At 36.5% G+C, this 25,701-nt stretch overlaps 1 protein-coding gene across 1 annotated transcript in view; it reads left to right on the top strand.

Annotated features, from left to right (window-relative positions):
* loxl2b (lysyl oxidase-like 2b) overlaps positions 1-25,701 on the top strand; it is a 38,913-nt gene that overhangs the window by 11,271 nt on the left and 1,941 nt on the right. The window contains exons 4-13 of the mRNA XM_067438930.1: positions 10,374-10,585; positions 15,213-15,429; positions 18,427-18,610; positions 19,335-19,492; positions 19,580-19,747; positions 21,888-22,053; positions 23,031-23,271; positions 23,980-24,095; positions 24,575-24,711; positions 24,823-24,934. Coding sequence (XP_067295031.1) covers positions 10,374-10,585; positions 15,213-15,429; positions 18,427-18,610; positions 19,335-19,492; positions 19,580-19,747; positions 21,888-22,053; positions 23,031-23,271; positions 23,980-24,095; positions 24,575-24,711; positions 24,823-24,934 — 1,711 coding nt within the window. The remainder of the gene's footprint in view (positions 1-10,373; positions 10,586-15,212; positions 15,430-18,426; positions 18,611-19,334; positions 19,493-19,579; positions 19,748-21,887; positions 22,054-23,030; positions 23,272-23,979; positions 24,096-24,574; positions 24,712-24,822; positions 24,935-25,701) is intronic.

Genomic DNA, 25,701 nt, shown 5'->3' with positions numbered 1-25,701 from the left:
TTCTATAATGAAGCGTGGATGTGACATGAAAACAACGTTCTAATGCACTGCAGACGGTGAGCATGCATCACTCGTCACTTCAAGCGGAGGCGTGCATTAATTATTAACTCTTGACATGCTTCCATCTTCCGAAAATATTGCCAACGATCTATCAGGTAATAATATCATGCACACAATGTCAGCGCAGCTAACTACGGCAGCTGGTTCAGTCCAAAAATGATCAGTACTTTTGCAGTCGGTTCTGTTCGAGGTCGGATCACGTTCTCACCACAAACAAACCGCTCCAGAGTTCGTTTGAAATCGTACCGAGACCACCTCTTCAAGGAGGTCTTGGTACGCTTGTTTGGTCCGCTTTTGGTGCGTACCCGAGTGCGATTGCTGCTTTCAGACCTGACCAAACGAACAGCGCCAAAGAGGGAAACGAACTCTAGTACGATTCAACCGAACTAAATGAGGCAGGTGTGAAAGCACCCTTAAAGTAGTTTTTAGACTCAAAACCCATCAAAGATACTGTACTTTTCTGAGCCCATCTAAAAAGGCTGCAAATATTTATAATCATGTTTTTACATGACTTGTTACAGCAAGATTAGGTCGGACCTATGAGCTTTTATTTCTTACAATGAAAGTAAACAAGTAATTTAATGTATGTTCTTTCTTCCTGTTTGGAAAGGAAGTGATTCGCCAGTCATATGTTTTTCATTGTGTCCAGGCCTTTTAGTCCATTTAATTTGTTATACCTGAAAGCTACCCAGCTTGGTTTATTCTGATAAACCTAAGCAGTCCAAGTCCTGTATAAATCAGCACCATTGGTCTCGGCCACCATTATCATGGGAGATTATCATCAGAGGAAGTTATGTCCATAATTTATTGTTTGAATAGTTGATGACTGCGTTTCTTTCAGCTTTATAGAGGATTCTGGAACATTCATATCACAGTGTTACAAATAGCTCAAAATTACATAATGTATTTTTATAGTAAGCAATATTTTTTAATAATATCACAGAAATTCATGTTAGAAATAATTTGGTTTTGTTAATACTTTTAAAACAGCTTAAGTTAAACATGGTCACTGCCAGAACATCAGACAGATGCTGTTGATCATCTTAGAAACACTCAGCCATTGTTTTTCTAGTGACTAATGTGTTCCTCTTCTCTGGAGTCTGGCCCAGTTTGTACATTTATTCTACAGGTTCTGTAAAATCCCCCTTTTTAACCTTTTTCAAACCAATTTCAGAAAATTAAAATGTCTATAAGCAGGTGTATATAATGTAAATGCTATGCAGTTTCCCTATTTCCTGCACACGTCAAAGATCTAATTGTGACTGTCATATTGTTTGTGCAGATAAAGAAAACATTAATATATGATTTAATAACATATTTTAACACTGTCAATTCTAAAAAGTTCAGTTTATTTAAAGTTTAGAAACCGATTGCCTTATTTTTGCAAAGCAAACTTAAAGGGAAAACTGAAGTTAATTTAATATTCAACTAAAAGTAAAGAAAGCTAACACCTCCCAAGTGATTTAAGTAATAATATCAAGTTAGTTAAATGCAAATTCTAGCTAACATACTCTAGATATGTATTAATCTTACTTAAGATTTAATCGTAAGAATACTTGAGTAGTTCCATTTAACTAAAAGTTTTATATCATGTTATGCAAAAATCTTAAATACAATTATACTCAACATAGTTTTAATCTGTCCTTTTCAGCTATAGCGACTTAAAAAACTATGTGCAATCAATTTCCACGTTTTCTTCAAGTAAAGTGAACATATTTTTAGTAGTTCACCTAGCATGAATGCACTTAACACTCAATTAAGTAAGCTTAATTGCATCAAGTTGTTCTTACTTAAACCATTCAAGCTGTGTCGACATAATTCTATCATCTGTGAGCTGTGTATGAATGGGTGAATGCAAGGCAAAATGTAAAGCGCTTTGGATGGCCATAGGGTCTGTTAAAAAGCGCTTTATAAATGCAGTCCATTTACCATTTACCATTGTTTTGTATCTACAAGATGACTGGAAAATGAGTGAATGCAACTAAGAAGAACGATCACTGCAGAAGTGGAGGAAATTAGTGAAAAGTCTAATAAGAATTGCCCCGCCTCAACCTTTTGCCCACCCACCTGTTTTTGTTGTTGTTTTTTGCTTTGGCAAAATGTTACTCAAACCAGTCAAGTAATGTTTACTTGGGTTTTCTGAGTAACAAATGCATTAGCATGCAAATAGTTCAGATTACATTTTTTTTTAAAGTAAGTTCAACAAATTATTGGACATTAACGCTGTCCATAACTTTTTTTTTGTTCAAGATTTACAAAAGTTATATAATGAGAATGTACAACATGAATCCATACTCCAAACCGTGTTTTTGTCTTACTCTTAATAATTATGGTACACTTATAATAAGTGTTTATATTGGGACTATTTCAGGCCAGACTGGTAGGAACCGCTGCGGAGGAGCACAGTCCTTGCGTGACTCGCTATTGACATAAACAGAGAGAAGTAGATCCGGCTGCAATGTTCTTCTGCAAGATGCATGCAGTTCTGTTTATTAACCACTAGAGCACAAAAAGTTACGGACTGCAGCTTTAAAGGGGTCATATAATGCCATTTTTATACAAGTTAATATGATTCTTTAGTGTCTAAATGAAACCTTTGTAAAAGTACTTTAATTAAAAATTATCATTAGTATTGTAAGAAAACACTCATTTTACCTGGTCAAAAACAGCTCTGTTTTCACCGAGCTATTTCGGTGCATATGGCTTTAAATGATAAAAAGCCTCTGTTCTTTGGGGCTGCACGGAGTCGTTGCCCTAGACAACAGTAGAGGATACTAAAGAATGGTGAAGTGAGTCTCTTCTGAGGAGATCTGTGCAACTGTGTCAATCTGAACCAAAGTCGGACCCAGGACAAGACGACAGCTCCAATGAAATTCAAAATTTAAGGCTAAACAGGACGTTTCTGAATGGTTGGTTAATGTAATGTCACTTTGATCTGAATGTACTGGCAGGGTAATGTTAGCATGAATGCTATGTGTTTACTGATGTATATGTTAGTTCATTGACAGATTGATGTTACACCTAATGGCAGTAAAACCTTTTTTTCTGTTAATGTTGGTTTGTCAGTCATGCGTAACGTTATCTATGCATTGTAGTAACTGTTACAACACATTTTTTTTTTACAGTGACAGACACCGTTATAAACCATCTACATAATTAAGCTTGTTACCTCATCCACTTAACTAACTTTAAAACCAGCGTACACAGTTTGTAATAACACAGAAAATGTTATACATAGAAAGCATGTCGCAGACATAAAAGCATAGACGAAAACAAAACTCAGCCACTGCGTCTTCAGCGGTTCGGATTTAGGAACATCAGAATGACTGCTGTGTTCATTATTACACCCAAGAACAGAACACCACAATCGCTTAGACGCCATTCTACTCCAGCGTATCAATAATGGCAGATATAAAGACGACAGCTTGAGCTCGCTCAGGGCGGGTCTGAGTTGAAGCGCTGCTTGTCAATCAACAGTTGTGGGAGGGGCATCCGACCGTATGGCGTCACACGGTCAAACGGCTCGATTTGAAACAGGTGAAAACAAATAAGGAGATTTAAAAAAAAAAAAAAAAACTCTTGATGGATTTTTATCATTATAGGATGGTTGTGTACAAGCACTGCCAACACACATTTCCAATAAATCAGCTTGTAAAAGTGCATGTACCATTATATGACCCCTTTAAGTAAAGTTAATAAAAAAGTCTAAGAACAACTATTGGTTTTACAGTGTAACTATACGATTTCATTGTGAATGTTTTTTTCACTGTTAAATGCTTTTAAAAACTGAGAAGTGAGTCAAAATTACTTTTTGTTAATGAAGCATTCCACAGATGCCCGATAGACGTTAGATTGAAAATAACCTATAATATTCCTTAAACTTCTACATTTTAAACATCTGTCATTTGCTTAGTAGAAAGGCATCACTTGCATTTACTTATAATGCAGGGAATTTGCTTAAATTGCTTTCTTTTAGACAATTTTCATCTTGTTTATTTATCTACCTCTCCTTCCCTTCAAGTTACATACTTTTGGGGGGGCTGGGGGGAGGGGGTGACACTCCCTATATTTAACAAGATGTTTATCTCTATAATGTAGTAATCTCTGAAAATGACAGTCAAACCACAGCTAATGTGACTTGCCGTATTATTTACTGTGGGGAGACCTGAAGTTGTTCTATGCTCTTGCTTGGCCTTTAATGCTTTGTTGTCCACATTCAGCAAATCATGTGATCATTGCTCGTGGTTTTCATAGTAGATTTATTTTGCTTTTGGCCAAGTGAAAAAACACATTTTTCACATTCCTGAGGATTGAAAGATTTCTGTAACTGTAAAAGTTTTGAAAACTGACACCAATGTTTTTGTAGGAGACTGTTAGGTCTGAATTAACTGCAGTCAGAAAATAAATAAAGCCAATTAAACATAGGTACCAGGTAAGTGGAATGTACCATGCTCCTGTAATCCTGCTATTTTAAGATACTGATAATCATCAGTTTGTGCAATGGCTCTCAGTCTGTCTAACAAGTACAGCCCTGGACTGTTGTACAGCAATGGTCTGTGTTCTTTGCAACTGTTGTTGATGTAAGTAAAAGTAAAAGACCTGCATTCAAACACTATGAGCTATCAAGCTCGATCTCACGGAATGCGTATAAATAGTACGAGTGTGCAATCTTGTGGCATATATACGCCAAAATGAGTTTTGGTGTGCATATGATACACGTTTGTTTGTGTGCACATACGAACCCCCTACCCTACCACCCAAGAGCGTGTCATATGCACGCCATTAAGTGCTTATCATATGCACGCGAAAAACTATCGTACTATAGAGGGAATGCATCTACGTCACTTTCCCGCCATAACACGCCCCCTCAGCCGGGGCTGAGTGGCAAAAGAGCTGCTGCGTGACTGGAGTTAATAGAGGAAAACACGAGTAGAGCAAACGATCCTTACAACTTACCAAAGATTAATGATATACAGCCAGGAATCGTGTTTTCCTGACATTTTTAGGAGCCTCTTTTCGACAAGAATGTTTATAACTGTCATTCATCACATTTTTCAAGTGAATCCCGCATATATATGTGGATGGGTCCGTGTTTTGAAGCGTGTAGTGGTGGTAATATACTTTATATTTACTAAAAGCTGTCACTCATTCAATAAACACAATGTCATAAAGTTCCGCAGTGGCATTGGTATACAATGAATCTCTTATTTTCATAATGTCTGCACTTACAGAGGATTGACGCGTGTGTTAACTGAACCCAGCGCCTGGACAAACGCTCGAGCGGTGAGTGATTCCAAGTTCAACACCTGTGATTGGCCAATTCCGTTGTAGAAGTCTACAAACATGTCTGTGATTGGCTACATTACTCACAGAGGCGGAAACACGTTGGAAATGTAATCATTTGACGAGTGCAAATACAGATACACACTGGATCTTTAGTCCAGTATGTATCTCCAGCTAGCTCCTTTTCGCTGATAATATGCAATTATTACGAATTCTTACAGAGGATTACAGATCACAGACAAGCAGTTATGGGAAGCTTTTCACTCTAAAAGCAGAAGCAGCAGCAGGTGGCAGTGGTTTGAGTGAGAAAATGACACGCTATTATCAAGTCCGTCTCAAGCTCAGAACAGCGATGTCTATGCGGTCCCCGGTGACCGGTCCCAGTATAGCCGCCCCTCTGTGTTTTCTAATGGACGCGAGGCAAACTAAATAATAAAATTACACTTCAAATATTTTTCCCCCAAAGTTAGTTTATGTCACTGAAGGCAGTTATCATCACGATGATTTCATTTCAAGTGTTTGTTTTTAAAATAAGTTTAGTTTTAGTTAGTTATTTGACGCTTTAAAAACGGGGGTGTGACGTCATGATTGACAGCTGAGACTGACGGCTTCTCTGAGTGAAGTTGTCACTGAGGCACTAACAGACTTTTTTTGGAATTTTTGGGAGCAGATTAGAGCTTTAGCTTTAATTTCTACATTTCCATAACTGTTTATTTCACACCAACATAATTAATTGTTCTGCATCTGCGAGAGTGTGGGCGGGCTTTTGATATCGCAGCTGTACTTCCTGCTCTACTTCCTGCGCTCTACTGCGCAACTCTGGTCCCGAAATCGCTACTGCGCAGACTCGGTCCCAAGATGTCAGCGCCGTGCACCCCCGCCTGAAAGCTTCAAATATGGCAAGCGGAAATGGATGATGTCGAGTCGTCCATATTTTTTTACGGTCTATGCGCAGAACCATGAGATCGTGTTGAGCTATCAACTAAAACACTGTTCCGTTATGAGTTGGAGGAGGGGCTCCATTTGTAGAGCCATTCTTTAACGTCTTTGCAAATAAATAAAAAACCCAACAAAACCAATAGCCATCCTTTAAAGGCCCACTGAAGTGCCTTGAAACGTGCCACATTATTCAATGTGATAATTTCCCCTGAAATGGCTCCAGCTGTTAGCAGCTCCTCCCCTTTTTTGAAACAGCCAATAGTGCTTCGTTAATATACAGTTTGACTAGAGCCTTTCTGTTTGGTAAAAGTTTCCTCTAACTGTTTACCATCATAATCTCCTCCATATCGCTTTGAAATGCAGCATTCTGTGTGGAATTCAAATAGGTCGACATGTTTTTTGTTTTCGCCGACTCGCACATATGATCCGTGCTGCGCTCGTGTCTGTAGTCTAAATTTAGACCTGAGCCATTGGTGTGTGCGCATTGCTGCGGTGTGTAAAAACTAACGTGAAAACAGACTTCATTCACCTTAAATGAAAGCATATTTACACTGAATCGTTTCCTATCACATATATAGTGTGCTATGTGCCTTTCACCATGTAGAAATTAGTAAATGTGTGACCAAACTGACCAATTTCAGCCATAACTTTAGCAGTGTAGGGGGCGGGCTTTAGATTCTAGAGAGCATTTTGATTGGACAGAAGATTTGATGAGAAGGGTAAGTCTGCGATGATGTCATCAAAATCTGTAATTTGTTTTAATGGAAGTGAGAGACTAAGTTTTGAATACTTATATCTCCTAAATTTTGGAACACACCAGCTTATTTATAACTTTAAGGCTAACACAGTCATACTAAAAGTTAAAAAACTTCAATTTCAGTGGTCCTTTAACTACAAGAGCATCATTTATTTACTTTAGTTTCTTCTGTTATGTTCACATATAACAGAAACATTTTGAATCGGAATGCAGAAAGTTTATATTTGATTAATTCTTTTTTCTTTTTGTTTTCTTTTTTTTACTAAACAAACAAACTAAATCTGTGTTTCTGTCCAGTTTACTTGTGATAATAAAACACACATTTATACCTATTTAGTTTTCTGTCTATTCCAAGTTTCTCTGTGAGTAAAGTGATTAAAATTGGTCAAAAAAAATAATAATACACATTTTCATTTTAGTAAGTAGAACATTTTAACGGACATATAAGCTTCATTTGAGCAATTGTGGAAAATGTATTTATGTTATTTGTATCCTTTTATTCTTTTAACAGGAAACATACTCATCCATTGTTTTTGACCTTTGTTTTGTGGACTGAAAGTGTTGTTTTTTCTGTTAAGTTAAAGAGAACTAATTTTCAAGGAAAAGCTATGTGGGCTGTGTGACATTTTCCTTTTCACAGTCTGTGTACCGGCCAGTTGGAGACTGCCTGTCAGTTCACCACTTGTGCCTCTGACTCCTTCTCCTGTATGAGCTGTAGGAGGGTTCTCTTTTTTTCTTTTTAAAAGACTGACTAGTCTCGTGAGATGCTTACTTACATCCACAAAAGGACAAGTCCTCACAAATCGATATTCCAGCTGCTGCAAAATCCCCTCCTCTTCCAGTTACCATAGAAGCCAGCCACACATGTTTAGGAAATCTTTTTCTTCCTCTTTTGTGCCAATAAATCACACCTCAATTGTTTTTTCTTCCAACCTGTTTTGAAACCTTGCACATTGAAAACTTTTTAAAAAGCTGATCAAGTCACAGTCACATAATGGAAAAGCCCATTTATCAAGAATAAAAAGTTACTTTCTTATGACACATGGAAAATCACTTTTAATATCCATCAAACCATGTTTTATGTAACATTTAAAAATTCATGATGCTGTTTCTTCAGATGCTGTCTAAGTTAGTTTTTTGTTGCTTGTATATGCTGTTTTAGCTGGTGTTTTCCTGTAGCATTTTTTACACTTTGATGGGAATGCTTTGTTGCATCACAAAGCAGCTTAGATAACAAGAACTGATTGTGAAAGGGTTACTTGGTTTTGCGCCATGTCACGGAAACCACTTCTATATTTTGAAGCCTGTTGTTGAGCACAGTGTCCAATTTAGATTTTGGAAACACACAGTTCTTTATTAAATCTGTTCAACCTGCAGCTGTTACAACTTGGTCAGAAACATTGTAAAAATGGTTATTTCATTCACACAAAGATTCTAGATTTACAGAAATTACTAATTTTTGTTTGAGTGTTTGGTCGTTCATCTGTTTAGTTTTACCTCATTTGAAAATGCTAGACATTTTAAAATACATAATAGCCCTTAAGTTATATATGAATAAACATTCATCTTTCTAGAACTTCATCCAAAGTGTATCCATGTTGGAATAAACCCACATAATTGCACTGCTTGCATTTCCAGTGTGGTACAGTAAGGGTACACTTTTAGTTTGCCACATGTTCATCCACAACCACATTCTCATTCCTAGTTCGAAATTTCTGACTTCGGCTTATAGTACTTGCATGACTTTTTTAATAAAAGACACCTACTTCGTTTTGTTTTATGTTGTCGAGGGAATCGGTGGAAAGAGTCTCCCAGTGGTGACCACTTCATTTTCTTTTACTCGTTTCATTCAAAATTGTGTTCTTCAGCTTGGAGGGACAATGAAACTTTAAGTTTAGCTTTAGTGCCTTGGTTAAATTTAACTTTGCTATATTTTTAACACACACTACTATACTAAATTTTGGGGTTGGTGAGATTTTTTTATTGATTATGAAAAAAAGTTTCTAATGCTCATTAAGGCTGCATTTATTTATTTGAAAAATACAGGAAAAAAACAGTAAAACTGAAATATTATTCCAGGTTCAAATATTGGTTTCCAATTTAATATATTTTTAAATGTAATTTACTCCTGTGATGGCAAAGTGGAATTTCTAGCAGCCCTTACCCCTTCAGTCTTCAGTGTCACCTGATGCTGATTTGGTTCTCAAGAAACATGGTTCTTTGATGAATAGAACAGAATTAATGAATACAAAATATTTTGTTTATTTATTTTTTATGGTCAACTGATACATTTCTGACCCCAAACGTTTGAATTTCACAAAGGCCATACAATAATTGGCAGACTTCCCCTGCAGTCCCACCACTCTTCTACAGCATGAGCAATGGAGCAATGTACAGTGGGCAATGGAATGTTTAGGCCAATATATTTGCTGAGTATAGCAACACACAGTCTCTCAAAACTCAACCCACATGGTATCATAGCACAGGAATGTAAATCTGCTGCTGAAGCCCTTCATGTAGTCTTTGAGTCTACTGAAATGATTTCGCTTCATTTCTCCAGATGCATTTATAGTTCATGTAGGCCTGGAATAAGTTGGTGTTTTTTCAAATTAATAAATGAATACATAAATGGGATGAGCTGAATTAAATAGCAGCTATATAATCCTAATGCCATACAGTATGTACCTTCACAAATACCTCCTGATATTCAATTTTAATGTTCTCCAGGTGCTTCAATTTTCCAGACTTTCTAGTAAATTTTGCGGAAAGTTTTTCAACCACACACCTTTGCCTGATTATCAAGGTGTCTGGGATTATTGGATGTGATCTTGAAAGCAGTAACCTTTTCTTTGCCATCTAATATATACGTCAGAAGCCATTAAATGCCTTTTTATAGTCTTGCCACAGATGTGAATTTTAGTTGGCTTGAGGGTAAACACAGTTTGAAGGAAGGTCAACAAGTCCTGCTGATAGGATGTTTATAATGAAGTGAAGAACTGTAAAACCAGTTTAGTTTTATAGTGGCTGTGGTTGTTACGACAGTGGCTGTCCAGTTACTAGTTTCACAACATGGGTACATTGAATAACGCTAACACTGAACAAATGGAAACTTTCCGCTATTCAGAGGAAAACTTTATATATACCTTTATATATTTTATATATATGAGATGTAAACTTAATGGAATAACCTCACTGACAGGATATTTCTTGTTGTTTAGTATGTTTAATATTGTCTAAAATATCTGACTTGCAGTTTTTATTGCTAATGCAAGAATCAGTGTTCATCATGAATGAATAAAACAAATAACAATACTTGACTTCTTTTGCCCTTCAGAGTCTGAACATTCAAGTGGAGGATGTTCGTATTCGCCCCATCCTGTCATCATATCGTAAGCGCGTCCCAGTGACAGAGGGCTATGTGGAGGTGAAGGATGAAGGCAAATGGAAGCAGATCTGTGATGATGAGTGGACTCAGATGAACAGCAGAGTCATCTGTGGCATGTTCGGCTTTCCAGGAGACAAGAGATACAATACCCGTGTATATAAGTGAGTGTTCGCTTTCCCCTAAGTTGAGATGTCTTTTGTGCAGATATTCGCAATACATCGCATTACAAAAATACATGCATCATGAATAGTGACAATTTTTATTGTGTATAGTTCACCCAAAAGGAAAATGAATGTGTGAGAAAAAATTTAAGTTTACAGAATTTATATTTACTACATTAAACTAATATGTATAATGTATAATAATGCAACTGGGGAATATTTGTGGGTTCTGATAATGCCAAATGTCTTTTGTTACCAGTAAAAGTAACCTACATTATTTTAAATTTATCTAGTCAGTGACAGAGTTCAAAAATGCTTGTCTAAAATAATTCTGTATTTTCAAAATCATGAATATATTTATTCTGATGTCCAGTGAATTAGGTTACCAGCAACATGTTTACGCATATTCATTTCGACACCCAATGTAATACCAAATTTAGCATTTTAATCAACAGTACATTTTTTGACTTGTCGTGTTGTGGTAAAAATAGCTACTGGTAGCGCCAGTTGATTGCTGAGTGCAACCATTGTACGTCATCGAAGTAGAACACAAACAAAAAGGCACAGCCCATCGTACAAATATGTAATGTTTTTTTTTTTTTTTTAAATAACAAAGTTCTTTCATTGGTTTTCTACTACATATGTCAATGAGACATAATTTATGTTATTTTAAGCCATACAAGTCTTAACACCAGGGGATCGCTTTAACCTTTTACCATATGTCTTGGATTATCGCAATAATATTGTATCGTGAGTTTAGTATCGTGATATGTATCGAATCGTGACATGAGACATGTCAACATGGCAACATGGAGGTCCACAGTTTGGTCATAGCTTAATTTGGAATTTACGTTCCCAAATATGTTTCTCTTGAAAAGATATTCATGTTGTCTCCGTAATTCTATCCCATGATTTAAACCATGTAAAGAAGCATATTTTTCATTCATTGGGCTTCAATTGTGTCTAATTGGTTATTGATCCAGGGACCCCTGGGGATCCATAAATGTACTCCAGGGGCTCTGTGAGCTGATATGTAAAACACATAGGCCTGGTTTCAGAGATTAGGCTTGAACCTAGTCCCAGATGAAAATGCATGTTTGAGCTAAAAAGTAACTATGTCAGTGCCATTGCTTTGTCTCAATATTCACACCAGTAATGTTTTTTTCTAAGGTATGTTTATAAAGCCACTTAAATGTCCTAATTGAACTGAGGCCTAATCCTGGTTTAATTTAACCAGACACAAGATCCAACATATGTTTAATTACAAAGCTAATTGATTTTTATTTATTTTTTTACATTTTTTCATTTAGTTGTATCTTTTTTAATTGACTGGATAATGCCTTTGGTACTCATGAGACTTTTCATGACATTTCACACTGTCAATAGAATGTATCCCCAAATATAGCTATTGCTTTGCTTTTTAATGATTTTTGAGGCATACATTATTTAAATTTTTGTAAATCTGTAAAAAATAATCAAAATATAACTTCCTTTAAACTTCCTTTTCTAACTTTAGCTAGTGTGTAATGTTGCTGTTTGAGCATAAACATAATTTGCAAAGTTACAACATTCAGCGTTTAAAGCAAAGGGAGATATTTGCTTTTAAAGGAGTGGTTGCATGCGATTTCACTTTTTTTTAACTTTAGTTAGTGTGTAATGTTGCTGCTTGAGCATAAACAGTATCTGCAAAGTTACAGCGCTGAAAGTTAAATGCAAACAGAGATATTGTCTTTTAAAGTTAAGGCAGTTCATTGCCTACAAAAACGGCCGGTTTGGACTACAACGAGCTTCTTCCTGGGTTGGTGACATCATAAACCCTTGCAAGTCACCGCAGATGTGATTTCTGCCCATAATGGTAAGGGGCGTGGTGTTTCCGGACAACCTGTGCTTGGCACTTCAGCCAATAAAAATACATGAAATTAGATTTGGCCATCTAACCAATCTAAGACCATTGCGTTTTTCGGAGGGATAGGCTTCACAGAAGCAGGAAGCAAACGAGCCATTTGCTCGTAAGACAAATACAGCATTTAAAAAAGAAGAAGTATTAAGACATGGTGTACTACAACCAAGCCTAGAAAAACACCATGGAATCACCTCTTTAAAGAAATCAATTTCTAAGAACTACAGCAAACTGCCGTTAGGCACTACAGACATTCCTCCAGGGTAGCTTGACATCACTAACCCCAATATTTACATAAACCCCTCATCCGAGAATATTAAATAAGGGGGGCGAGGCCATTTTTTATGGCTGTGGAGAGTTAGTAGGCTGGAGTGCTGTTGTCGAAATGCCGACAAAACGCTGTTATTTTCATCTAGATTACAGGTACACTTTGTTCAGCCTTCCTAGGGATGGGGGAGTTTGTGATCAATGGTTAAAATCTATTTATTTTGAACTCTGTCCCTCATTACCAATGTCACTCCCTGTGCTGCACATTTTACGGAGGAAAGCTTCCATGATCTTCGCGAGTTCAATGCATGATTTGCACAATTGCTTGTCCTGAAAGATGGAGCAGTTCCAACTTTAAAAACAGAAACTGTTTACAGGCCACAACCTGTAAGTATGATTTATTTTTCGTTGTTGTGTTTTCCTATAATAGTTTGTATTGTTAATTGTACGTTGGAGAAAGGAAGTAAACAAATGACAATGCTGTTTGGCTCTGCAAACCAGTTTGTTAAGTGCTCATTCATACTAAACATTATCCGACAAACACTTAACACAAATCTCAACAGCGAACTTGGAATTAGTGTAACTTATTGTTTGATTAGAGCTTTTAAGTATTGTTTATCTACATGCTTGTTTATCTACAGGCATGCTAAACATGGTTCTGTGTTTGATTTGGCTACTATAGTATAAGCCAATATTATAGTGTTCGTTTTGGGTTAATTCTTGTGACAGATATTTGGCTATAATCATTTTAAAAAAACAAAAGGTGCCATTCCGTAGCAATCATTATAGATCTGCAGTCTTTACAGACTCCCAGTAAAAGAAACGTGTCCTAGGCGGTTAGCGGTTATCACAAGACACCAGGCAATCTAAACCCATTGCGTATTTTTGAGGGACCGGCTTCATAGAACCCGGAAACCATCCAACTGTTTTTACAAGGAGGGACAGAGCAGTGTAGAATAAAGGTAAAATATACGATAAACAATTAATTTTTTTTTAAACTAAGCATGAACACGTTACGGTGCACCCCACAAACACAATCAAGCCTTCGGGATAATGTTTTACACCTTTAACATGCTATATTGCTTAAATATGTTGACTCTCAGAGTAAACATTCTAACACATTCATCAACAATAGCAGTCATTTTTGTGTGTGACAGTCATACATCTTAATCTGTTTTCTGTTGGGAGGCGTTCTTTATAAAAATGTTCCCTTGGAAATAACAAAGATAGACATGCTGCTTTTCCATCAACATTGCCCAGAGAAACCAACAGGTTACCTTTTTAGGCAAATTAACGTTATTTTCCATATTATAAATCACATCATGAAGAATGAGTCTTCAAGACTTCCGAATCTCTGTTGTATACATATTAGAAAATATGCAAATAAATATGAATCTAGTCTTGAACATATTATTTCTGCTTAGCTATTACATTCCATACTGTGTTCGTAACCGATGACTCTCAAGAGCTGCATAAATCTCCATGAAGACTTTCACTAGTGACTTATCTAGTGGAAATAACTAGTGGAAATCATTGCTAAAATGCTGCTATATGAGAAATCATTCAGGTGAAATTAAAGCGTTAGTTGTTTGTATGATCTCAGACTGTTTGGCTAAGCTACGTGCTTCCCAGCACATGCTGTGCTTATGAAATGTGCAGGCACTGTGTGTTTTTTTAAATCGGCGCTTGATGTTGGGGGGAGGGGGGACACGTAGCCAAAGGCTGTAGTTTTTTCAACGTGGAGCCAAAATGGGCTTCCTTTCAACTACCTCTGTCTGCCCTGTGGCTTTAAACTGTGCTTTCATAAGAAAACTTGGACAATCCTTTCCGAGGACCGTGCATGAATGGCTCCTGTAAATAATATGGGTCTTTCCCTGGCTGGAACAAGAAGACAATGTTCTCTGATGATAAAGCATCGGCGTAGAAGTATAACAGCTCTCTGTACAGCTGTTCTCAAAAAAAAAAATGAAACACCAGGTTATATGTATAAGCCACAGTAACAAAACTATTTTGTAACTTTAGATCAAATCTGTGTTCAATAGTATGTCTACCTTTTTCTTTTGCATCTATCAAAGCTAATGTGTGTGTTTGTGTCTACATTTGTTTTCCCAGTAGGGATCTGATATAGACTTTGGAGCAATTCCAGTATGAGACAAAATTAAAAACAAATGTGGATTGTGTCTTTATTGTGAATGATGGCCAGTATACTTCTGACAGGGGAATTTGTTAAAAATTCTGTTTGTAGGATGAGCACTGTTTTTCCTGCAGGAATATATGACGTCACTTCAGCAGCGCTTCATCTTTTTGCAGTTCAAAGTGTATTGAATGTTTAAAGCAGTCATAAATCATTTACAATTGCCCTATTATGGCTTGAATCTTCCACTTGGGCCTATACACGTTTTTGTATGAGTTATGTTTTTTTCAACTCAGCTCTCAAATTCTCTTTCCTTTGTTTCTCAGGATGTTTGCCCGCAGGAGAAAGCCAACTTACTGGGATTACTCCATAAATTGCACGGGAAATGAAGCTCATTTGTCTAGCTGTAAGCTGGGCCACACGCTCACCATTAAAGCCAATAGCACATGTGAGCAGGGCACTCCTGTGGTAGTCAGCTGCGTCCCTGGCAGAGCCTTTGCCCCGACTCCCATGTCAGGATACAGGAAGGCCTTCAGACAGGAGGTGAGGCCAGATGATACATTTATTCCAAAAATACAAGAAGCCACATGTTCACGTGTTCAACTTCTGAAGCTCACCTTTGAAAAGACTATTAAGTATGGAACTGATCTCAACACACTTTATCACCATGGTGATAGTAAATCTCGATCTAGACTAAGCGGCTACTTTAAAGGGAATCGCCTCACTTATTTAAAGGAGTATGTATGGAAGTTTTCAAGTCCTATATTTTCAGTGGCCGCAAAAGTGTGATTATATGAATACTAATGTTAGAGAGCAGAGAAGAGGATATTTTTAAATCTCTAAAGCGCTGTGATGATAGACATTTTACCAAAAATGACATCACTGTTTCCAAATTACATATTTAAGTCCATGTGGAAGCCTGCCTGTTACATACCATTCATCAAGGTCAGTGAGTTCATTAGCATGATGTAGATCTGCACTATTCAAGTGTCTGTTGTGTATTTCTGAAAGACTTCTGGCAGAATATATCCATTATTTTAATGATAAAGGTTTTGGAGTTTTTTGCAAGGAGGTATCAAATTGATAAAAACTTAAAGTAATGACGTTTGTAATGTTACGAAATGCTGTTCTTTTGAACTTATCATGTATTCATATAAATAGTAGGGGGTGTAACGATACACCTATGCCACAGTTTGGTTCACATCACTGTTTTGGAGCCACGTTTCGGTTCGGGTTGGTTCTGTTTGCTGTGGGGGCAGGGTTCATTACAGGGCACCAGCAATCATAACACTAGATTTACTTTTAACTTAATAATAACAACAACAGCAATAATTTAACTTTAATGCATTTGCTTCACGTTTTTGCCCCTTTTCCCTTCCATGAAGCTTGAGTGATCGCCGAAGTTATGTGATATGCATGAGACAAAAATTGAGTGTATACTTAGTAAATAATATTTAAAATAATATGTTAAAACTTTACTAATTACTATTTAATCTAAAGTTTAGGAAGAATTTTTTTTTGTGGTATAAGGTGAAGTGAGAGCTGGGCTGTGGCAGCAGGAGCCGGGGCTCGTTTGGTTCGACATGAGAGTATCGCGGTTCGAACCGTGGGTGTGTATCATGGTTTTTCGGTTCGGTTTGAAGAACGTTACACCCCTAATAAATATTAAGCAGCACAACTGTTTTTATTATTGATAATAAAAATAAATGTTCTTTGAATCAGCATATTAGAATAATTTCTGAAGGATCATGTGACTGAAGACTGGAGTAATGATGCTGAAAAATTAGCTTTGCCATCTCAAAAATAAATTACATTTTAAAATATATTCAAATAGAAACTGGTTTTAATTTGTTATAGTATTTAACAATATTAATGTTATTCCTTTTTTTAATAATGTTATTCCTCAAATAAATTGTAGGAATCCCGGCATATAATAAGTTACAATAGTCGAGTCGTTTCAAAGCTGTCTCTACTTAAAAAATTATTTGACTTTGTATGTTTAGTTTAAGACTACTATCAAGATAAAATCCAAAAAGGTTTAAGGTGTGGTGTGAGGGTACCTAGGTCAGTAGAATTACTGTTTGAGAACTTATTTGGACCAAATAGAATGATTTGGGTTTTATCATTATTCAATAACATGAAATGATTTGTAAGTCACAGTTTAAATAGATGAAAACATGCCTCTAATCTCTCAGATGTGAGGCTATCTTTGTGTTTTATAGGTATGCAGATTTGGGTGTCATCCCCATAGCTAGTGGTAAGACACACCAAATCTATTCATAATAGATCCTAGGGGTAACATGTATAAAGAGAATATTAGAGATGCCAGAAGAACCGATCCCTGAGTCACACCAGAGGGGAGATGAGTTGCTGAGGATGAATAAGCGCCTAAATTAGCTGAAAACGTTTAAGATAAAGATAAAGCTGGTGGTGACCATTTTTGTTAAGCATAAGACAAAAAAAATCTTACTGACCCCAAACAGTACCCCAAGTGTATTTTATTTGAATAATTATAATGGTTTCACCATCTTTTGTAATGAGTAGGGATGCACAATATGAATAATGTTAACCGATAACAATAATTAAGTCCTTCTTGTGGCCGATTTCGATACCGATAACCGATACATTACTATTTGTATATTATAATTTCCATATAATCTGCAATTTGTGCACCCAAGAGAATAGAAAATCTAAGATGCACTGATGAAACTGATATTTTAGTAGCTCTGGCCTACCTATAATGGCAAATATCAGTCCTGAAATGTTTTTATTTTTTGTGTAAGGCACCACAATACTTAGTAACAGAAAGGGTTTTTCTGCACTTAACTCATTAACAACAAATTTATACACAAGTATTTCATGCATAAAAAACTGCGTCTTTTCACCTTTAGTGCATGAGGATGAGGAAGGTATATAGACATAAGTCAGATGTATATAGATATAAGTCACATGTTTTTCAGATACATAAATAAAATGCATTGACATTAAAACCTTTTTTCCTCCTTTCTGCATCCTTGCTGAACATGCCTTGCAAAAAGCTGCCGCAAAGAACAACTTCTAGACCAGTGAAGACGTTCAGAGATGATGACGTAATGAGCGCGAGCTGCGCGACACAGTCGCTTGCACTTGGAAAGCAGAGGAATATCGTCTCAATCAGCTCCCTAGTTCAGTAGTCAGGGCACTGATAAGGGAATCAGCCAATGAGTTGACATCCTGATCAGTGCCCTGACTACTGAACTAGGGAGCTGATTGAGACGTACCCTCGGATAAACCAGACTGATTGAATGATTTACCAGCACGCACACTTTATCGGATATCAGATTTCTTTTATATATCTGAGCAATAAAAATTACGTAATTTTCACCCATATCGCCCGATAATTTACCTGTAAATATCGTGCATCCCTTCATGATGTCTTAAAGTTTGTCGAGCACATCTTATGTAAACCTGTTGCCTGAATTACTAGAAATTATAGGAATTGAGTTTAGCACTTTAACTTTTCTGCTAAGAGGAATCATCTTTCTCTTCCTTCATACACAGCAACCCCTAGTGCGTCTCAGAGGTGGTGCTGTAGTTGGAGAGGGGCGTGTGGAGGTGTTGAAGAATGGAGAATGGGGCACGATCTGTGATGACAAATGGAATCTCGTAGCAGCAACTGTGGTGTGTCGTGAGCTTGGATTTGGGAGTGCCAAGGAGGCACTTTCTGGAGGTCAGCTTGGACAAGGTGCGTATAGTTGAAATGAAATGAAGGTTCAATGCATTTACTTGGCCCGCTTTAAGGTATTCATGGCACAAAGGGGGGTTAAACTGCTATCATTGGGGAACATTTGCACATTAAATCTTACATGTGAAACTAATTTGTATTAGTTAAAACAAGCTATTTTGGATTTTAAAATGACCTATTTTTTCAAAAGATCAGTTCATGAGATTTCCTTTTAACTTTTTCATTATTTATGATATCATGCTTACTGTTTTTTCTCACACAAATGAGTCTCTTTAAAAATTATTGATGACTTAATAATTCAAGATGGCCGTCATGGGGATCATCATATTTAATTAATACACCCTACAGTCTAAGTGTGTCCAAATGTTTTGTAGTAGTCCCACCATGTTATGTAAAATATTTTTTTTATTTTAGGAGTAAAGTGTAGGTTTAGGTCACTGATCTACAGTTGTTCTAAATTTGAACATGGCCAGTAAATTCCATCTTAATGGCATGGTAGATTCATATAAACTTTGGATAGATAGGTTCATTTCTTTCAGTTCTTTCTCTAAATGATAACTCCCCATATACTTTCAAAAATGTACACAATTACTGTTTGAAGTAGTGCACAAACATTTCAGTGTAAATTATGTTTTGTTCCTATGATGCCATTATTAGATGTGCATATATATGTAGGCGTGTCTATGACTATTTATAGGTGTGTATGAAAACATGTATTTTCCAGGAATGGGCCCTGTACATATGAATGAGGTTCAATGTTCTGGCTTTGAGAAGTCTGTCACTGAGTGCCCATTCAATATGGATAAAGACTCTGAAGGCTGCAGTCATGAGGAAGACGCAGGCGTGAGGTGCAATGTTCCTGCCATGGGCTTCCAACAGAGGGTAAGAACTCACTCAAATTGACTGACTACCAAAATGCATTTTTACTCTCATAGTATAACATGACCAATCTGCTCTTCATTATTGCAGCTGCGGTTGAGTGGAGGTCATAACCCTTTCGAGGGTCGTGTTGAGGTTCTTATGGAGCGCAATGGTTCTCTGGTGTGGGGGACTGTTTGCGGTGAGGGCTGGGGCACTATGGAGGCCATGGTGGTCTGCAGACAGCTGGGCCTGGGCTTTGCAAGCAGTGCTTTCCAGGTATGTTTACTCTCAAAATGGACAATTGAGTCTCACAATGTGTTCCTTTTACACTGCTGATACCTCAACAGGCTATTGGTAAGGAATGTATATCCCTCTCATTTTATAATGCCTTGATCTTAATAAATTGGATGTTAGCGCTTTGAAGAAATTCATGGCATTCCACGCTCACATTACTATTCAGCTCTTTATGTCTAGCAGGGATGGTGGAGGACTGTTGGTGATCAAATCAAAGCTCTGTGTGGGCTGAAATTTTTTCAGTGATATCCTACTGTGACTTCTGAACGTTATTAAAACCAAATCATATCAGTTCTGGAATGTTTCAGGCCAATTTGATCTTTATTGACCATCTTGTGACAGTGGGATTCCTGTGGTGTCCATTACCTGTTCCTGCTGGTTGTTAATAAGAAATAGCTGCATTCCATCACTCAGGCATGTTGTCTAGTCTAATTACATTGCATTTGTTAATTCACAGAAGAGATTTTGTAAACAGAGTAGATTGGTCTACCTTCTAAAGAATGTCTTGGGATTTAATTGTCAAATATGTCCATAAAGAAACTGTTTTTCAAATATTGCATGTTTTTTCCAGCAGTGCAATTTCTCTCTGTTCACTTGTACCACGTCCAAGGTGGAATTCTTTCTTTTAATAGCCTGGGACAAAACGAGTTACTGCAAGGAAACATGTAGTTGTATATCTAAAGTCTGAAATGAATCCCAGATTTATTAGAGGCACAGCTCGGCTTAAAGCCGTCCTGTGAGAATGATGTTTCTGATGCTAATTAGTAGAACAACCAGCTGTTAAGACATGTCTTTTTTCCTCAGATTAACCTTCTTAAATACATGCTTTGTGACAGTTATAGATGTCTGTGTTTACGGTTGCCAAGAGAAACCGCTACTCCCTTCTGGTTTGACAGCATTTAAGATAAACAGTTACACCTGGGAAGAATTTAAGAGAGTTAGAGACTCTGTTCCAAGAGGAAATTATATCTCTTCATCAAATGGACCTTAAATAGATAAGAACGAAACCGTCGACTGCTGCAGGGTTGAAAAAACAAGGAGAGGTTTGCTTTTAAAGAAGTCACTGTTGTGTTGACAAGTAATTTATGACTGGAAATGGTTAAACATGATGGACTGTGTTTGTGAATCTTTTAAATAATGGAATGGTTCAATTAAAAGAAACAAATAGGCTTAGGACTTCAGCGTAATACTTACTATACAATATGACATCAAAGAGAACATTTTGTTACTCTGGGTATTAAGTTTCATTCTCCTTTGCTAGTTTAGTGTTTTGACTTTGCCACAGATACAAAGCTAGGTCTAGGCGGCTGAGGACTTTTGTTGATTAGAACAAAGAAGTGCCAGAGGTTTTGATCAGGTGAGAGGAAATAGCACCATCTTGTGGTTATTTAATCTCTGTGATTTCTCTTTATCTGTTGACATTTTTCCTCAAATTTGTGTTCCCTTATTTTAATATATAACATCTGTTCTTTCATAAAGGGAACATTCAATGAGACCAGTGAAAAAAATTATTTACACAGTCTTTTAGTGACACCTAGCGATGTGAATGTAGCATTTCTAGTGTGTTTCAGTTACCAAAGAGCCATTGGATAAGCTTTTATTCTTTTATGAAAATTGACCACTTACAGAGAGGTTACTGAGACCATGTTATTTTAGTAATATTTATAAACTGTTCTTTTTTTCTTTTCTTTTTTTAGTTTCATTAATTGTAGTATTTCAACTTAAACTTATCAGTTAGTTACAAAGGCAACATTTCACATTTTTTTGAGTCTGAGTTTTTCATCTAATATTTGTATTTTATAAACTTAATTTGGATTGTTTTAGTTAATATTAAAAACACTGTATGAGATAAAGCAAATATTATAAATATCTTATAAGTATTACATGCTCTCATGATGCAATTTGCTCCATTTAAAATAAACATATTTTTCAAAAGTATTAGGACTTTGTTTAATGAGTAAACTTTAATGAGTAAAAATAACTGGATGCATCTTTAAAATTGTGGCAACGTGTTCAATAATAAATGGTTTATTTGCACTACGAGTGTATTTGCACTAACTTTAATTTCCCCTGTGGAATGGATGAATCACTTGAACTGAGGTGCAATTTTGTGTTTGTATAGGAAACATGGTACTGGCCTGGTGCAGTGAATGCAGATGCAGTGGTAATGAGTGGGGTGAGGTGTGCAGGAACAGAGATGTCTCTCTCCCACTGCCTGCATCATGGAGAATATCTCAGCTGCCCTAAAGGTGGAGGACGCTTTTCTGCTGGAGTTTCCTGTTCAGAGAGTAAGTGTTGTCATCAGAGTATCCGGATCCAGATCCATATATATACATACATACATACACATTATTACCACCTTCCTTATATTGTGTTGCTCCCCCTTTTGCTGCCAAAATAGCCCTGACCCATCGAGGCATGGACTCCTCTAGACCCCTAAAGGTGTGCTGTGATATCTTACACCAAGATGTTAGCAGATGTTAGTCCTTTAAGTCCTGTAAGTGGCAAGGTGGGGCCTCCATGGATCAGACTTGTTTGTTCAGCATATCCCATATATGCCCGATTAGATTGAAATTTGGAGCATGCACTGTGTATTCTGACACCTTTCTCTCAGAACCAGCATTAACTTCTTGAACAATATGAGCTACAGTAAAAATTACTGTAGCCTTCGCTCACCACATGCATCATTGAGCCTTGGCCACCCATGACCCTGTCACCGGTTCACCATTGTTCCTTCCTTAAACTATTTTTGATATATACTGACTACTGCAGACCGGGAAAACCCCATAAGAGCTGCAGTTTTGGAGATGCTCTGACTTCATCTGGCCATCACAATTTGGCCCTTGTCACACTCGTTTAAATCTTTACACTTGCCCAGTCAAGTTTGAGGACAAAATGCTCACTTGCTGCCTAATATATCCCACCCACTACAGATGGCATGATGAAGAGATAATCAGTGCTATTCCCTTCACCTGCCACAATGTTATGCCTTATATTGTATGTAATTCTTTTAGCTTCAAATAATTATTTTCTGGAGAAACACTGACCTCAACTGGTCACATTGAAAATGCCATGCAAGTTTGTTTTGTACACTAGCGTACACAATCATACTACTACAGGATTACTAATATAGTTCGTAGTGTAATATGTGTTTAAATCAAATACATTTCTTATTTCTTATTTTTCTTAAATATGGAGCAAAAAAATAACAGGAACACTTATTAAGGGACTCTTAAAAGCTAAGAGTTTTGTTATGTCTCTCCAGCTGCCCCAGATCTGGTGCTCAACCCCCAGGTGGTGGAACAGACCACATACTTAGAGGACAGACCTATGTTCATGTTACAGTGTGCGTATGAGGAGAACTGCCTGGGCTCTACCTCCAGTGCCACCCCAGCCAACTCCTATCGCAGACTCCTCCGCTTCTCCTCCCAGATCCACAACAACGGACAGTCGGACTTCAGACCCAAAGCCTCCAGAGAGACCTGGGTTTGGCATGACTGCCACAGGTGAGGGGTCTGATAACTGCTGGAGACACAACAGCGGTAGAATTTAGATATCATGTATAAGAGCTGTATAATGCAAATATATTACATGTATCTAGGTTTTGATGTCATGAACAAAAATAAAAAACTACTAAATAGGTAAGCAACAGAGATGGGGCTCACTTTATCGGTTTACATGTTTGTACTCATGGAACGTACCATTCAAAACTTTGGGGTCAGTATTATTATTATTATTAAAAAATATATATTTTAGAAATTCACTTTATTCAGTAAGGACAGATTTAACTGATTCAAAATGTCAGTAAAGACATTTATTATGATTTATATTTTGAATAAATGTTTTTCATTTGAACTTTTTCTGTTAATCAAAGAATCCTTAAAAAAATAGATCAAGGTTTCCACTACTATATTAAGCAGTACAAATGTTTTCAACATTGATAATAATAGTAAATTCTTATGGAGCACTAAATGAGCATAGAATGATTTCTGAAGGATGGCGTGTCAAAACTGAGTAATGGCTGCTTAAAAAAATATTAAAATAGAAAACCATTATTTTAAATTTTAGTTATATTATACAATATTGCTGTTTTTATTGAGCTTTTTTTCTTTGTGAGCATAAGATTTCAAAACAATTAAAAAATCTTACCAACCACAAACTTTTAAATGGTAGTGTAGGCTTTTACTTACATAATTTTATGTTTACTGTTACAGGCACTATCATAGTATGGAAGTGTTCACCCACTATGACCTACTTAGCGCCAATGGTACCAAGGTGGCAGAAGGACACAAAGCAAGCTTCTGTCTGGAGGACTCCGAATGTGATGAAGGTATGAAATAATGTGCATGTTTTTCTAGCTGACAATTGTAAGCATCATTGACGTCACTCTAACGCCGGAATTATACTTACACAGTGCATTTGCACATTTGAATGAACAGCCTTGCAAAGTGTACTTATATTGACTCATACGCGTACACAGGTGTTTGAAACATGCAGTTTGGAGCAATCTCTCACCATGAGTTACAACCCATGTTAATACTGCAAAAGAAACCTGCGTGCACAAAGTATATGCAGTTACAAAAATCTGGCATTGCACATTCAGTAGGCGCATACTCCTCTGATGACAAAATTCATGTCACGCACTGTACACTGACCCTCGCAATCGTGTAAAAAGGGAAGGATACTTTGACCTTAACTCTGTCTAGAGTTACTGTTGCTGGTTTTGAAATAATAGTTATTTTTTCTATTTCTTCATAGTAGTTTGATCAATCTTGATGCTGTGTTTTTTTGTATCGTTTACTTTATAAGGAATTGAGAAGAGATACGAGTGTGCAAACTTTGGTGAGCAGGGGATCACACTAGGCTGCTGGGATACATACAGGCACGATATTGACTGCCAGTGGGTGGACATTACAGATGTTAAACCAGGAGACTACATATTCCAGGTAATAATGACAATATTAGAAATTATTTGAATCATATTATCCTAATTTTTGGAAACTGATATTGTGATTAAATCTTTGTGATAATCTTTGTGATTTTCACTCTCTTGACAGATTGTAATTAACCCCAATTATGAGGTTGCTGAGTCGGATTACACCAATAACATTGTCAAATGCAGATGTCGATATGATGGTCATCGTATATGGATGTATAATTGCCATATAGGTAAACAAAAAAAAGTCATGAATGCCTCTTCACGTTGTCTTGCCATGAAAATGACGTACTTTTTTACACATACACTGACTAGTGACACTTAGAAACACATTTCACTGACTAGTCCCCTTATGCTAACTGTGAATATTTTCTACTAAGTTTGACCACCAGAAAGTGCTTAAGTACTATTTTAAAATAATTATTATATACATTTTATCATTTGAAAGTTTGCTTATTCTTGTACACTACTGTTTGATTATTTAGGGTCAGAAAGATTTTTTTTTAAATAAGTTAATATTTGTATTCAGCTAGGATACATTAAATTGATCAAAAGTGACCATAAAGACATTTATAAAAGATTTGTATTTCAAATAATTGCTGTAATTTTGAACTTTCTATTCATCAAAGAATCTTGCAATCCAGTCCAGAAATGTTTCATGTTTTTCACAAAAATACTAATCAGCACATCTTTTAGTAGGAAGAAATCATTGGAATAATGTTTGTTAAAATTATAGCAATATTTAAAAAAATCTGTTTAGTATTTTTATCAAATAAATGCATCCTTGGTGAGCATAAAATGAACAGTTTTAATAACACTTTCAAAAACTATGTACAGACCCCAAACTTTTGAACAGTAGTGTAAATGTAAAAAAAAAAAAAAAAAAACTACACGTTGAAATGACATGGCTTCACAGATATTTTAATCTAGTAAAGTAAAATAATAAAAATGTTTAAATTAAAATTGTAAGTGTTCACAGATATTTTTGGGACCACTTTAT

The sequence above is a fragment of the Pseudorasbora parva genome, chromosome 3 (genome assembly GCF_024679245.1).
Source record: "Pseudorasbora parva isolate DD20220531a chromosome 3, ASM2467924v1, whole genome shotgun sequence".
NCBI classification, from domain to species: domain Eukaryota; kingdom Metazoa; phylum Chordata; class Actinopteri; order Cypriniformes; family Gobionidae; genus Pseudorasbora; species Pseudorasbora parva.
The sequence above is the reverse complement of the archived record's forward strand: the minus strand, read 5'-3'. Positions and strand labels throughout refer to the sequence as shown.